The 16,076-nt window shown below is 43.9% G+C and overlaps 1 protein-coding gene across 3 annotated transcripts in view; it reads right to left on the bottom strand.

Moving 5' to 3' along the window:
- The window catches only part of Myom1 (myomesin 1), a 123,999-nt gene that overhangs the window by 80,751 nt on the left and 27,172 nt on the right, over window positions 1-16,076 (bottom strand). For all 3 annotated transcript variants that reach the window (XM_057758397.1, XM_057758394.1, XM_057758395.1), the window contains exons 6-10: window positions 12,165-12,257; window positions 10,476-10,564; window positions 10,315-10,374; window positions 8,623-8,787; window positions 5,471-5,632 (exon numbers count right to left, since the gene is read on the bottom strand). In XM_057758397.1, the coding sequence (XP_057614380.1) occupies window positions 5,471-5,632; window positions 8,623-8,787; window positions 10,315-10,374; window positions 10,476-10,564; window positions 12,165-12,257 (569 nt within the window). The remainder of the gene's footprint in view (window positions 1-5,470; window positions 5,633-8,622; window positions 8,788-10,314; window positions 10,375-10,475; window positions 10,565-12,164; window positions 12,258-16,076) is intronic.

Genomic DNA, 16,076 nt, shown 5'->3' with positions numbered 1-16,076 from the left:
AAAATATACATATGTAAAGACATTTTATTTTACTGTTCTTATATTGGTGAACATCTGGATTTCTCCAGTTTTCTCTAACATTTGTCTTCACCTTTGTCCGTTCTGTCCTGGGATGGAGAAGCTGAACTGCGTGCTTTAAATACATAGTTGCAAAACACCCTCAGAAACTCTGAAGCAACTCAAAGTCGCAGGAGAGCTGTTTTTATTATGTGTACTGTGCTGTATGTATGTATGGGTGTGTACACGTGTGTATGTGGGTAGGCATGCATATGGGCACACATGAATGGAGACCAGAATCCAAAGAGTGGTGTCTTGGTTGGTCTCCACCTTGCTTTTTGAGACAGTGTCTCACTAAACCAGGAGTCTGTGGAGCCAGCTAGACTGGCTGGGGTCAATCTGTCTCTATGGTTAGTCTCAGGGTCCACCTGCCTCTGCGCCAGCCCTACGCCCTTCAAAGCTTAGGTTATAGGTGTATGCGCTGTGCCTGCCTTTTACTGGGTGCTGCGGGCTTAATGTTTATTCGGCGGTCACTGAGCTATTTCCCCAGCCCCACAAGGGAGTTTTAAAATCTTGTTATCTTTTCAGTATGGTAGATAAAGCATCAACTGTCTGTAATTTAGAATGCTTCAGTTACTAATAACATTTTTTCCATGTACTTGCTTGCTCTTTGCAATGCTTCCTTTATGGTATTTCTATCTCGTCCTCTATAATTTTATTCTCTCTCTCTCTCTCTCCCTCTCTCTCTCTCTCTCTCTCTCTCTCTCTGTGTGTGTGTGTGTGCTTGTGCAAGGGAGGGATTAAGGCAGAGCAGAGGCTGTAACAACTGTTGACACTATTTCTGATGACAGCATAGGTGGCTCTTCTCCTTTTATTGTTTTATAACACCTATATTTTTATGACACACATATTATCTGCATAATAAAAACCTGTCCAAATATGCTCAGCTCCTCAATGTTTCTATAAAACATGCTGACTGTGCTGAATAGAAGCTACTTTGTAAACAGTAAAAATTCCAGGACCCCCAAAAGAATGCCTTTTAGTAGCATCACACGCCACCGTAGGAAAAGTTGAAAAACACATAAAATAGCATTTGAAATGCTTTGCAGTTCTGAAAAAGATCATATGAATGTGTCCTATGATCCAACAATTCAACACGTGGGTTTATATTGAAGAGAAATGAAAAAACTGTCCCATAAATACGAACATGAATATAGATAGTGCTCGCACCCTTAAACAACCAGCAGTAGAGACGTTCCTGTTGCTTAGCAACTGGTGAGCTACAGACAGCACGAAGAGCATCTCCATACTGGATACTACTCTAGCAACAGAAGGAATCAGCTACTCTATGTATTATGATATGATGACATAAGGGAACCTCAAAATGCTGAGTGGAGAAAGCCTGACTCACAAGAACACTGATGTCCAAAGACGCCCTGAAAGAAAATTTGTAGACATGGAAATAAATTGGGGCTGCAAAAGCCATGACTGGGCATGGGGGTGGTTCAGGGAAGCTCAGAGTGACCGAAATATTAGATTATTCCTTAGAGAAAGAAGCCATGGGTAAAGACTGCTTAACTCTGGAAATGTATTTACAGGCATTCTTGTGTACAGCTACTGTGGGAGAACGTTGTGTGTGTTTACAGCTGAGCCCTAGAATACATCGTTTCAAATAATAAAGGCTGAAACCGGGTGGCAGTGTTTGCTCTGCACACAAGCCCAGGCCTGAGCCTCACAACAGGCAATAGTAGCAGTAGTAGTAATATAAAAAAATATGCTTTTCTAAAAATTGTCAAGTTCATAGTACAGTTGCAGAAATCTTCCTTTTTAAATTCTTTTCCAGTTATCTTACGCAATCCTTTTGTATTAACATCTGATAAATTATAACACCTTTCCATTTCCTTAATTTGTGGGATATGAAAACTGGTGCGTGGAATTTAAATGTTGGCCCCTGCTCTGCATCTGGAGTCAGTCATGTGACGTCTTATCCAAATCTGGCAGAGACACAGTGTAGGTGGGACATGGGAAATGCAGAACAACCAGACCAGGCCAGGGTTCCCAGACAAGGCCACCAAGGATTTCATCTCTGCTTTGTTGTTGGTTTGCATAACTGGAGACAACCTCCAGTCAGTTGGGATGAGACACTCAGAGGGAAAGAGAAGTCATTATCTAGCCAAGCTGACCCAGGTTGTTCGGCTAACCTAACTTCTGGAAGAGTCCCAGCCAGCCTGTTTCCATAGCAACCTTTATGAAGGCCACCTCCTCCATTCCCTCAGCAATACCTGACTTTACCCACAATACTTCTGTGGAGAAGATACTCTGACATGCTTCCCAGCTGTTGCGGATGTTCACACATCTTTTATCCGTTGCTGGTTTGTGACCGAATTTAGTGATCACTTGTCATTGTTCAACATGGCTATGGTACAGAGTATTGAGCGTCCCCAGTACTCATTCTTCCTGCTTCTGTTTGGTGTTATGACCACTAAGTGCTGGCAGGGAACACATGGGCCATCTTTGGTGAGTGCTGTACATGGAATATTCAAAATATTTGCTCACCAAACAGAAGTGATGTGAGCAGCCCCATCCCCCAGCCCCCCACTTCTTTCTTTTTTCCCTCCTAAGCTGGAATGATAGTCTGGGACCACAGCCTGAAATGCGGACCCTGGGATACTGCACATCGTGCTGAGCAGAGCCAGCAGGACCACCATCTGACCTCTAAAGTGACAGGCTTAGCCAAAAGGCCAGGAAGTGAGAGACTGGTAGACGCAGGAAGGACAATCTTTAGTGGTTATCTCATCTCGGCAGCTGAGCCGGCACCCTAATTAGTCTTAGCTGAGGCCCCAGAAGACATGTGTCCTTAACTACTGCTGTTGTCTGTGGGCCCTTCCCAGGCCCCTGGTCAGAACAATGCAATGCTTTGATTTTTAATTACATTTTGTGATATGTGTGTTGTATGCATATGGCAGGTGTGTGCTGATGTCTGTGTGTTGTATGCATATGGCAGGTGTGTGCTGATGTCTGTGTGTTGTATGCATATGGCAGGTGTGTGCTGATGTCTGTGTGTTGTATGCATGTGGCAGGTGTGTGCTGATGTCTGTGTGTTGTATGCATATGTAAGGTGTGTGCTGATGTCTGTGTGTTGTATGCATATGGCAGGTGTGTGCTGATGTCTGTGTGTTGTATGCATGTGGCAGGTGTGTGCTGATGTCTGTGTGTTGTATGCATGTGGCAGGTGTGTGCTGATGTCTGTGTGTTGTATGCGTGTGGCAGGTGTGTGCTGATGTCTGTGTGTTGTATGCGTGTGGCAGGTGTGTGCTGATGTCTGTGTGTTGTATGCGTGTGGCAGGTGTGTGCTGATGTCTGTGTGTTGTATGCGTGTGGCAGGTGTGTGCTGATGTCTGTGTGTTGTATGCGTGTGGCAGGTGTGTGCTGATGTCTGTGTGTTGTATGCGTGTGGCAGGTGTGTGCTGATGTCTGTGTGTTGTATGCGTGTGGCAGGTGTGTGCTGATGTCTGTGTGTTGTATGCGTGTGGCAGGTGTGTGCTGATGTCTGTGTGTTGTATGCGTGTGGCAGGTGTGTGCTGATGTCTGTGTGTTGTATGCGTGTGGCAGGTGTGTGCTGATGTCTGTGTGTTGTATGCGTGTGGCAGGTGTGTGCTGATGTCTGTGTGTTGTATGCGTGTGGCAGGTGTGTGCTGATGTCTGTGTGTTGTATGCGTGTGGCAGGTGTGTGCTGATGTCTGTGTGTTGTATGCGTGTGGCAGGTGTGTGCTGATGTCTGTGTGTTGTATGCATATGGCAGGTGTGTGCTGATGTCTGTGTGTTGTATGCATGTGGCAGGTGTGTGCTGATGCATGTGTAGACCAGAGGCTGATGTTGGGCATCTCCCTTGATCAATCTCCACCCTACTTTTGAGACAAGGCCTCTAACTGAACCCAGAGCTGGCAGATTCAGCAAGGGGGGCTGGGCAGCAAGCCCCGCAGACCCTCTTACAGGAGTATCCCCAGCACAGGTCATTCAGGTGGGAGTCATTCCCTGGCTCCAGGATCTGAACTAGGGGCCTCGTGCTCACTTGGCAAGCAGTTCACCAACTGAGCTATCTCCTGAACCCAGTAAGAACAATGATTGATAAAAGGCTCTAACGACAGAGTGAGTGGCAGTTTTGGTCTTATTGTAAGGCATCTGATGGCACCCACAGTTCCATCTCCATCAAAATGCCTATGAGTTAACTTTTCTATTTCATACACAAGAAATAAAAATTAGTAAATCATCTGTATTATTTAAATTTTTAATTGTCTGCGTATTTTTGATGTTCTCTATTCTTTCTGACCATAGAGAGACTGCTCCTTCCCAGGCTATCTGAAGCTTAGCAACAGCAGCCTATCTCCACAGCAGGGCTAGGACATGCAGACCAAGCATCCTGAAAACGCTTCTCCTTCACCTTGCCCACAGCATCCTTGATCAGCCTCCACACCCCTGCCTGCCCTCTACCCTTGACAGAGAGGACTTCCACATCTCACAGTCAATCTAACCACCAAGCCTACACCTTTCCCTTTCTGGAAAACTCCAATAAAGGCCACAGTTCAGGTTCTCCCAAGTTTGTGGCCTTTGGCCCCTGGAGCCATTGACCCTGGTGCTTTTCCACATGGCCCTGAGGAGACTCCTGTCTCTGAAACCTGTGAGCAGAAACATTTTGTTTTCTTAAGACTATTCTGTGTCTCCTCTGTGGCTGTACACACCTATTACGTGAAAAAAACATAGAGCACAGGCTGAAAGTGCCAGGATCCCATGCAGAGCAACACACCACCGCACATACCTGGCCCACTCAAGACAGCAGTGGAAAAAGAAAGCTTAAAACCAACAACTGACAGTTTGTGGAAGAATTAAGTCCCATCACCTGTTTCCTTCCTCATCAAATCAAAGCCATGAAAAGAAGTTTGGCATGAAATAATACATTTGCCATCTGAGGTACTTATTAAAGAGGACTTCTCCAAATAACGTAGCCTCTTCCATGGTGGCTTCCATAACTTAAGCCAGCTTTGCACTTACTGCACTGTGTCTCACTGAAGACAGCATCCTCTTGTTCGTGACCGACACGACCTGGAAACCAGGTACCTTTGTGTTGCTGCCTGTGGGGATCTTTTGGACTAGGTCTAGATTCACTGGAAAGTAATATTCCTGTTCCAGGTTAGCGGGAGGATTTGCAGATGACTCTTATGACTGAAACATACTGACTGAGGCCTCAGTGTTTTGTTGGTTTTTTTTTTTTTTTGGTTTTTCGAGACAGGGTTTCTCTGTAGCTTTGGAGCCTGTCCTGGAACTAGCTCCTGTAGACCAGGCTGGCCTCGAACTCACAGAGATCCGCCAGCCTCTGCCTCCCGAGTGCTGGCATTAAAGGCGTGCACCACCACCGCCCGGCTAGGGCTCAGTGTTTTAAATGTGGTTGTGTCTTCTGCTTTTCGCCAGGTCTTACCTCGGACAAAGACATAAGCGCTGTATTGCTCGTAATACTCTCCCATTCGCACGCGGATTGTGTAGAGGCCTTCGTCTTCCTTGTTGAGGTGGGAGAATGTGAGTGTTGCCCGGTCTCCACTCCAGTTCATGTTCACCCATTTTGATGGAGAAACAGGTGCTCCTAGAAATGTAAAAAAACAAGCAAATTCGTTGACTTTACCTCCTCCAGCTCCCTTTCTTGCATTCCTCTCCCCCTCCTTCCTTCCATACTGAAAGTCACTTGACTCTTAGAACTCTCTAGCTCTTGAAGCCATTCTGGCGTGTCTAATATTAGGGAAAATACTGGACAGAAGTGAGGGGCTCCATGACAGACACATAATTTGTAACATCTGACAAAATTAAAATCTAAAGCTCTTTGTTCAAAGAGCAGAGAAGTTCAAAGTGTTGAGTTTTGCCTCCGTGCTGGCTGGTTTATGTCAACTTGACACGGGCTAGCATCATCTGAACAGAGGGAGCCTCAACCGAGAAAAATGCCTCTCTAAGATCCAGCTGTAGGGCATCTTCTTAACTAGTGATTGATGGGAGAGCACCCATCAGTTGTGGGTGGTGCCATCCCTGGGCTGATGGTTCTGGGTTCTATAAGAAAGCTGACTGAGCAAGCCAGGGGAAGCAAACCAGTAAGCAGCACCCCCCCATGGCCTCTGTGTCAGCTCCTGCCTCCAGGTTGCCCTCCTGTTTGAGTTCCTGACCCGACTGCTAAGTGATGCTGTGATGTGGATGTGCAGGCCAAATAAACCCTTCGTCCCCACGGAGCTTCATTACAACAATAGGAACCCTAAGACAGCCTCTTTTCTGCTTAAAATATTCTGTTACTTATAACAGGGGTCATACAAACTACAGAAAAATTTAGTGCCATAATTATGTGCAAAAAAATATAAATTTTAATATTCTAGAATTGGTGAATGTTGAGGAAGAAGATTTTTCTAACTGTACAAATTATTTTTGTATTGTCTGAACTTAATTTCTAAATGTAAATTTATACAATTGTATTTTAATGCTTATTCTGATTTGTCCTTTAACTTTTAGAGGTCATGATTCATATACATTCTAAAATTCCTGCTTATGCATCCCATCTCTGAGTTTTCAGCTGTAGGCATGAACTAATTCTACAACTGTGCTTTTGTTAATCGCTGGTCCACTCAGAAACTTATATGCTATCTATTGAGTGCTACTATCTTTAAATTTTATTTGAAGACTCAGAGCCAGAGGTTCCAAACTCTGAGGAAGACTAACCTCCTCATGTGCTTTACTTGTAATGTCTACACACTCACTGCGATGTGTGGTATTGCACTGCTAAGTTCGCTGTGTGCTGGTCAGTCCTGTCCCTGCACATAGCCCACCGAGGTGAGTTCTGTGGTAGGTGGGGAAGCCACTTCCTAGTGTGGGTCTCCATACTGTTTCCCTGCAGAATCTGTTCTGTTCTCTGGGGCCACACCACAGTTACTACTTTGCTGCTGCCGCCGCTGGGCCACAGTATTGCTAATTCCAATCTGGGCCAGGTCATGGTCCCAACTACCATGTTGGAACCTGAAGGGCCCCAGACTGCTCCAGGTGTCCACATGTACATCCGATGACCAGGCCCTTAGCTTAGTGGGCATGTTGCCCATGACCCACCACTAGCCCAAGCCCGTGATTGTCTGTATTAGCACTTGACCTGTCCTCTCTGCTATGTGTGTGTTGTGTACTCCCATAGAACTTCACATATGAAATGTAAGTTTACAGATAAAATGAGGGTCTTGAGAGATGGGTCAGTGGTTAAGAACATCAGCCTGAGGACTTGAGTTCAATGTCCAGCAGCACCAGGTGTACATGACGATCAGGAGGACCTAATGGCCTCTTCTGTTAGGGCATACACATAATGCACAGACATATATCCAGGCAAAACATCCATACACATAAAAATACATTTATAAAAAGGATAAATGATATGAATGTCAAATCAGTGGCTACAAAGCATTGAACCCAGCTCTGGTAGCCTTACAGAGCAGTGTGTGATGGCATCATTTACATTCCCCAAAAGTCAGTCCCAGCAAAAACAAAACATACAAACAACAAGGTAATTTTTTAATCTATTTTGTGTCTGTTTTTATACTAGTTTACATATTTTATAGAAAGAATATATTTACTATAAACTTTTAAATTATAAGGAGACTATCACATTAATGTAATATTACTAGCCAGGCAGTAATGGTACACACCTTTGATCCCAGTATTCAGGAGGCAGATGCAAATGGATCTCTGAATTTTAGATCAGCCTGGTCTACAGAACAAGCCACCAGGACAGCCAGAGCTATAAAGAGAAACCCCTGTCTCAGAAAACCAAAAAGAAAAAAATTACTAATGTCTGAATTGCTTCTGAAATTTACTCTGTTGATTAATTAATAATATTAGGACTTAATTGTTTCATAAGGTCATAAATATTTTTAAAGTTTTATACAACTCTTTTTTTTTTTCTTTTTGAGACAGGGTTTCTCCGTAGCTTTTTGGTACCTGTCCTGGAACTAGCTCTTGTAGACCAGGCTGGTCTCGAACTCACAGAGATCCGCCTGCCTCTGCCTCCCGAGTGCTGGGATTAAAGGCGTGCGTCACCATCGCCCGGCAGTTTTATACAACTCTTATGAATGATATCTAGCTGGGTGGTGGTGGCAGCACTCAGGAGTGAGTTCAAGGCCGGTCTGGTCTATCAAATAACTTAGTTTACAAAGTAAATATTATAGGTTTGATAATGTTACACATATTACTTGGTGACAAGGAAATCTTACCTTCAAAAATATTTTTTAGTTGGGCATGACGGCATGTGCCTTTAATCCCAACACTGGGGAGGCAGAGGCAGGCAGATCTCTCAGTCTGAAGCCAGCCTGCTATACATACTGAGTTCCAGGACAGTCAAGGCTACTCAGTGCCACCTGTTTCAGGGAATAAACATATACATGGTGTACACACACCCAGCACACACAGAGAGTGCAATTATTTTGAAAGGTATGTTAAACACTTAGTACATCAGAGAATGTCCTCAGCTTACAGGCTACGCTAGCCCTGGGATGCAGACCTGCATCTGGCCCTTGCATCTTTCCTTAGGAAGCAAAGGAAGAACTCAGTCTACAGACTCACCATTTCTGTACCACTGGACCTCTGGCTGGAAGGGTTTAATCTCAGGAGTGATGACTACCCGACAGCCCAGACTCATGGTCTCTCCTTCTCTCCCAAAGGACACATCAAACTTGTCATCAAAGTGGATGTCAAACTTGGATGCATAACCATAAGGGGTCACAGCAACTGGGTACAACAGAAACAAACACCAGTAATGAATGCATCTCTTCAAAGGTATACAGCATTTTTAATAAGCATAGGCAGAAAGCAGCTGCAATAAAAAACAAAGCTAAGTATGTGGGCAAAAAATCAAGTTCTACATAAGTACATAGAACACATCACACATCATTCTCATAACCACTAGTCAGTGGGGAAATAGCTTCTCTTTGGAGCACATCTCCCGTCTGCCTAGTTTCTATGTGATCATGTTCCTATGAAGCCTGAGAGGTCTGACTGCGTCAGATCCTGCACAGCCTTCAGAGGCCAGCTGGTTCCAGAGGTGCCTGAGGGGACAGAAGAGAGTTATAAGGAAGTTCTTTACCAGCCCTAAGGTCCCAAACCCAACTGGAAAGGCACACAGGTTCTATGTCTCCACATGCAGCATGATAAGCGGGACCATCAGACGCTGCCTTGGTATTCAGTGGGAAGTCAGTCCTAACCAGGAGACAAAGCAGTCCACTGTCACTTCTGCAGGCCTGGGTCACACGTGCTTTCCATCTGGGGGAAACCCGTGGGCCAAATCCAGTCCGCTTCCTTTTATCGTCATCATCATCATCATCATCATCATCATCATCATCATCAGGAATGGGTTTTATTGTTAAATTTTTTTGACAGTTGAAAAACATAAAAATCTAATATTTATCATGTGTGAAAGGTCATAGGAAATCCAAATTTCAATGTTCGTATTTATGGCTTTACTGGAATCCAGCTATGTATAATCATTTACTGCCTACAGAGGGGTTTATGTTTCATATGTTAGGAACAGGTGTGCTAAGTCAGGTGCAATCAGAAGACACTATGCAGTGGAAGAAACAGGGTTAAGTCGGTCTTGCAAAACCTGGCTTTAAAGAGAAGAAAAATGAGAAATGTGGCCATGGGAATGAGCAGAATAAGGTCAGAGGACTGGGAAATGATAAACCACGCCCATCATGGGGACTTTTGGGACTATGCTATGATTTCAGAAGTACTGATATGGTGGGAAAAGAGCGTTTCCATCCATTGTCTCCTCCATAGGACTGATACCAGGGATCATAACTTTGAAGTTAGAAACCATTAAGGAAGTCAAGGAATAGGTCATCTACAGATAGCAAACCAACTGGTTAAGTGGAAGACCAAGTCAGAAGAAAGCATTGGTATTTTCAGAACCATCATTCATGATTTAATGTGTAGAGAACAAGTGTGGGCTGCACTGTCCTTTTCGGTCTGAACATATAATCAGTTTCACAAACATAAACGGGCTACTTTTAAAATATAAGGAAAAAACAATTAAACCTGGAAACAGAAGAGTAACCAAAAAATTTAAAAAACAAACTAACCATGGCTGGGTACTGAGTATTATATCTATCCTGGCAAGTACATCATAAGTATTGTGAATTATTTCATCCTCTTAAAAACCATGTTGCTTCCCTAGACTCAAGGACTCAGAACATGGTTTGGAATTTGAGCTACACTTTACATAGAGATGACATGTAGCGAATGGGCTGTTAGACTTACAGCTAAGAGGCATGGAAGCCCCAGCGTGGAGGCGAGTCTCATCCAATTCCCCCTTGTATCCTAGAGAAGAAAAGAACACCTGTGAGCTGCTTTGTGATTGCCTGATGTTTCAGCACTGGGAGGGTTGAAATCCACTTGGAATAAAGCAAGGGCAAACCTACTCTTTACCACAACTGAGGCGTACGCTGAGACCTCTCCTTGAACATTCATCGCCGAGGCCCGGTACTGAGCCGTGTCTTCAAAGTCGCATCTGCAGAAACGCAGGGAAATGAGTGACCGTGGTGCTGACTGGTAACTGCTGGGTGTTTTGTCAGGAGATTCTATGCTAACATAACAGACTGCAAGTCAGTGGCTCACATGAGGCTCTTTAGGACTTGAAGGAATTGTCTCTGTTCCTGGGGGACATTCTATAATCTAAGTCATCTACAAATTTTCAAGCTGCAGTAGGGCAGGAAGGGAAAAGCTAACCAAGTACTAAGGCTATAAGTTACACAGCGAATAACTGTTTTTGCATTATTGGGGGAGAAAATGCCCAGCCGAGCATGTGGCTTTGTACCAGGTGTGTATACTCCAGACTGTCCTGTCCCAGGAGGTGGGTCTCAGGATGTGGCATCAGGATGACAGGGAATAGAAAAAGCAAGTTCTCATGATATTCCCACAGCCTCCCTGAGGCAGAAACCTGAGCAAGGCCTGTCTTATACGCCATTCTGCGTTCTAGTTTCAAAACACAAGCGACTTCATACTGTGGTTCTGCTGGTGTTTGGGCTCTACATGAAGTTCCAGCTCACATCACGTGCTATCTGGTGCAGAAACAGGGATGTCTTACAAAGGTGGAACAAGGAAAGAACACTTTTACAGAGGTCAGACTGAGATTTCAAAGCAGGCTGTTTTATGTCTAATCACACTAGCTTCTGTGTTCTTCCTTGTTTCTTGGGGTTTAGTTTAGTTTCATTTGAGATACACTTGTGTCTTGTGGAAAAGAAAGACAGTAGACTCCAGGAAGGTAAATACAATCACATTTCTCAGAACTATTTAATTTTAAAAGCAACCACAAAGCTCACTGCTGCTTCAGCAGAAGTGATCCTACTTCAGCTCAGGGCTTGGTGAGTGCCAGAGACACCCTGGTTCTGTCTGGAGCCCAGTATCTTCTATAGGGGAGAAGGCAGTAAACCTTGTGAGGGTGACCGGTGCCTGTCCCCTCTACAGCTCAGCACATGGCCTTGTGGGAACCAAAAAGATGAGCACTTATTTACTCTCTCATCCGCATAATCAGGTTTGCATTTCAAACCATCTTGGAAAACATTATATATTTTTTATGACTTGGAAACTTTGATAGAGTTTCCATTTTAAATTTTGCTTAACCCAGTGTCTGTCCTTGATTCGCTCACACAGATTGACGAGGCACACAACGTCCTGGTTTCTGGGGAGCTGAAGGAAAGGACATTCTCTCAGTCTCTCCATCCTAGCCTCTACGCCTTTTGTTAATTAAAACAAAAGAGCACAGTACTGTGAGTTTGGAATTCTGTTATGATACAGACATTAGAGGTGCCTATTTAAGCAATTATCTTCTTAATTTCTATAGGTCATGCTCATATATACAGAAGGATAAATAAATAAATACATACTCATTTTATCATCTTTTAGGAAATTCAAATGTGAGATCATGTTAAGAGATACCATGGGCACAGCAGACTTAGCCATGCATGCTACCTTCCAAGTTTGCATCAAGGAAAACGTACATGAATAAGCATTGTGAGATAAGCCTGCACTGGGACCAGGAAGAAGGTAGATTTTGTCTGTGACCCTGAGTGACTGCTGGGTAGCACACATAAACACTGATGTTCCCTTACTTGTTGATCTCAAGAGTATGCATTCCATACCGACTTTCAATGGTGTACTTTCCTGGGTGTGCGTGGACATTTATAGGCACCTGGTTTTTATACCTGAAAGATAATGGAAACAGGATGAATAGATTAAAGAATAATTAACTACATGATCTCTCTCTCTCTCTCTCTCTGTCTCTCTCACACACACACACATACACACACACATACCACATGATCACTGTTCTTGTAGATAAACCTGTTAAGTGAAGTTCAACAATACCATCTATTGAAAAAATGCAAATTACCTGAGATTAACTAAATTCCCTAGCACTGGGCTGGAGAGATGACTCAGAGGTTAAGAGCATTGGCTACTCTTTCAGAGGTCCTGAGTTCAATTCCCAGCAACCACATGGTGGCTCACAACCATCTGTACTGAGATCTGGCGCCCTCCTCTGGCGTGTGGGCATACATCGAGGCAGAATGTTATATACATAATAAATAAATCTTAAAAAAAATAAAAATTCCCTAGCACTACAATCAATCCTCTCAAAGTGCTTTCTCCTCTTCCTTAAAATTTACATGAAAATGAACCACTCACAATCTGTATGCATCTCATGTACATAACGATAATGAAAAACTACAGTTATGAAACAGTAAATAGGGTAGCAACTGGTTTATATAAAATAGAAAACAGAATGATGCATTGATGCTGCGGGAAATCAGGACACTGATTTCCTTAGGTGGTCACAGGGCATGAAGGATGTGTCTTGGCTGCTGAATATTGCTTGGGTTCCATTTGGGTGCTGGTTACATGGTGTACCGTCCAACAAACACTAACCCAAACTCTTCCTTTATATGTAACATACGTTCTTTTGTATGGACATTATACTTCAACAACAATCAAAATTGTTGGCTCTCACCCGCACGGCAGAACGAAGCTTTGTGTTAGCGCTTGTGTTGCTGGCCCTCTCTGTGGGAGGAAAGCACAATATCCCTCCCACTAGCGCTCTCTCGTGAACAGCACCTTTGTAGTGAGGGGTCATCACACTCAAGGGACTTGGTTTCTGTCATAAGTAAGCATGGCTTTTGACTTAGAACAACTTCAAACCATGAAAGGAAAGTTCCGGCTGTTCTATTCCTGTTTGCAGCTTGCTTCCCTCGGATGGTAGCCCATGCAGAAGGGCTTCTCTGTGAGACACTAATTTCCGTTCGTGGTACTTGTCTTCTTAAGTTCTCAACAGCCAGTGCTATGGTTCCACATGAGGCTTAGCCACTTGAACCTTTTTTTAAAATTTATTTATTGCTTAAAAAGAAGAAGAGGAGAAGAGAAGCAGCAGGGGGTCGCTTGCTTTCCTTTTGATGACCTCCTTCATGTGTGCAGGTCAGACTAATATAGCTAATAAGCACAGGAGGCAGGGAGCTCTCTGGTCCATGTACAGACAGCATCAGTACATCTAGCCCTCACAACAACCACAAAATGTCACTATTTAACCTCACTTCCCAGTGGAGATACTGAGGCGTGGAGAGATCAGGGAACTCACCCTGGTCATAAGGCAGGCATAGCAGAGCCGGGATTTGAACCAGGTCTGCCTGGCTCCTTACGTGGCATTTCCATTTCTCAGTTGTTCTCTATAGCTGCATTTCATTTCTTTCAGACTTTTTGAAATGGATATAAGGAAGGGTGGGAAGAGGAAAATATTGGTTTCAGTTAACTCTCTCACCCTAACTTTGTCCTCCTAAAGTCCATGTTTTGGAAGGTTGGGGCCCGATGGTGTAGCATTATGTGGTAGAGAGGAGGGTCTTGGATCATTGGGGGCCTTATGGTGTTTTGTTCATTCCAAAATAATGAGTTACCTTAAAGAGCAAGCCCTCTCTGGTCTGTGCGACCTACCACCCCGCAGGCTTGCTCACCACGATCCCGTCTTCCATGATGTGACACTGCCAAGGGGACCCCATAAGAGCTGGCACCATGCTGTTGGGCTTTCGAACTGTTAGGTAAGTCTACCTTTAACAGGTAGCCTTAGTGCTTTGATATAGAAACAGAGAGCTCAAAGCAGAGAAAGCAGGACGTACACTTGAATGCACTGGCACAGGAGACCACTTCCTAAATATAACACAGTAGCACAGACACTGAGAGCAACAATTAATAAATGGGACCTCCTGAAACTGAAAAGCTTCTGTAAGGCAAAGGACACGGTCAACAAGACAAACGGCAGCCTACAGAATGGGAAAAGATCTTCACTAACCCCACATCGAACAGAGACTCATCTCCAAAATATACAAAGAATTCAAGAAACTTTTGACATCAAAAGAATAAATAATCCCATAAAATATGGGTACAGACCTAAACAGAGAACTCTCAACAGACGAATCTCAAATGACTGAAAGACACTTAAGGAACTGCTCAACATCCTCAGCCATCAGAGAAATGCAAATCAAAACGGCTCTGAGATTCCATCTTACACCTGTCAGAATGGCCAACACCGATGACAACTTATGCTGGAGAGGATGTAGGATAAGGGGAACGCTCCTCCTTTGCTGATGAGAGTGCAAACTTGTTTAGTTGCTTTGGAAATCAGTATGGCGATTTCTCAGAAAATTAGGAAACAATCTACCTCAAGACCCAGCAATACCACTTTTAGGTATATACCCAAAGGATGCTCAACTATGTTCATAGCAGCATTATTTGTAATAGCCAAAACCTGGAAACAACCTAGATGCCCTTCAGCCGAAGAATGGATAAAGAAATTTGGTACATTTACACAGTGAAGTATTACACAGTGGTAAAAAAAATAATAGTAATAATGACATCTTGAAATTTGCGTGCAAATGGAAGGATCTATTAAAAAAAACATACTGGCTGAGGTAACCCAGACCCAGAAAGATAAATATAATATGTACTTACTCATAAATGGCCTTTAGACACAAAGCAAAGGAAAAAAACAACCTACAGTCTACAACCCCAGAGAACCTAGACAACAAAGAGGCCCCTAAGAGAGACATACATGGATCTACATATAGGAAGGAGAAAAATACAAGATCTCCTGAGTAAATTGGGAGCATGTGGGTCACAGGAGAGGGTAGAAGGGGAGAGGGGAGGAAGGGACGGGAGTGGAGAAAAATGTATAACTCAATAAAAACAATAAAAAAAAGAAATGGGGAGCTAATATAATTTCTAAGGCACACTGTTCATTTTTCTTCTTTTCCTGAGTCTGTGTGCATGATATTATGAGCGTGTCTCTGTGTGTTCACATGCATGTGTCTTCCTGTGCATGTGAATATAGAAGCCTGAAGGTGAGATCAGCAATTTTCCTCAGTTGCTCTTTTACCCTTCCCCTTGGACCAGGACCTCTCAATCAAAACTCAGAGCTCAACGATGTGGCTAGTCTAATAGCTACCTTGCTCTGAGGATCCCTGCCTCTGCCTTCTGAGGCTGAAATTACAGGCGAGTCACGATGCCTGCCTGGCATTTATGTGGGTTCTGGGGGAATCCTCTTGCTTGCATGGTAGGCACCATTTCCCCAGCCCATACTGGGAAAATTTCTATCGGTGTTAGCATTCTCCTTTTCCACCCAGCTAGGCTGCAACGCAGCTGTCAAGACTCAGGTCAGATGCCAAGTCTTCAACACTCCTCTTTACAAGTTTTCCGAACTATAAACTGCTTTCATCTCTTGGAATCATGGTTACTCTGCTAAATATAACGTTTATCAAAATTGTTGTTGGGGGCAATAAGATAGCTCTGTGGGTAACTGAACTTGCCGCCAAGACTAATGGTGACCAGGGTTTGATCCCTAGGGCCCACGTGTAAGGAGAAGAACTAACTCCAAGTTGTCCTCTGACTTCCCCATACACGCCATGGGCTGTACACACACACGCACAGACACACACACACACATGCACACACACACGCACACACACACGCACACACTATATAAA

The sequence above is a fragment of the Chionomys nivalis genome, chromosome 26 (genome assembly GCF_950005125.1).
Source record: "Chionomys nivalis chromosome 26, mChiNiv1.1, whole genome shotgun sequence".
NCBI lineage: Eukaryota > Metazoa > Chordata > Mammalia > Rodentia > Cricetidae > Chionomys > Chionomys nivalis.
This window is presented reverse-complemented; position numbering and strand designations above follow the sequence as displayed.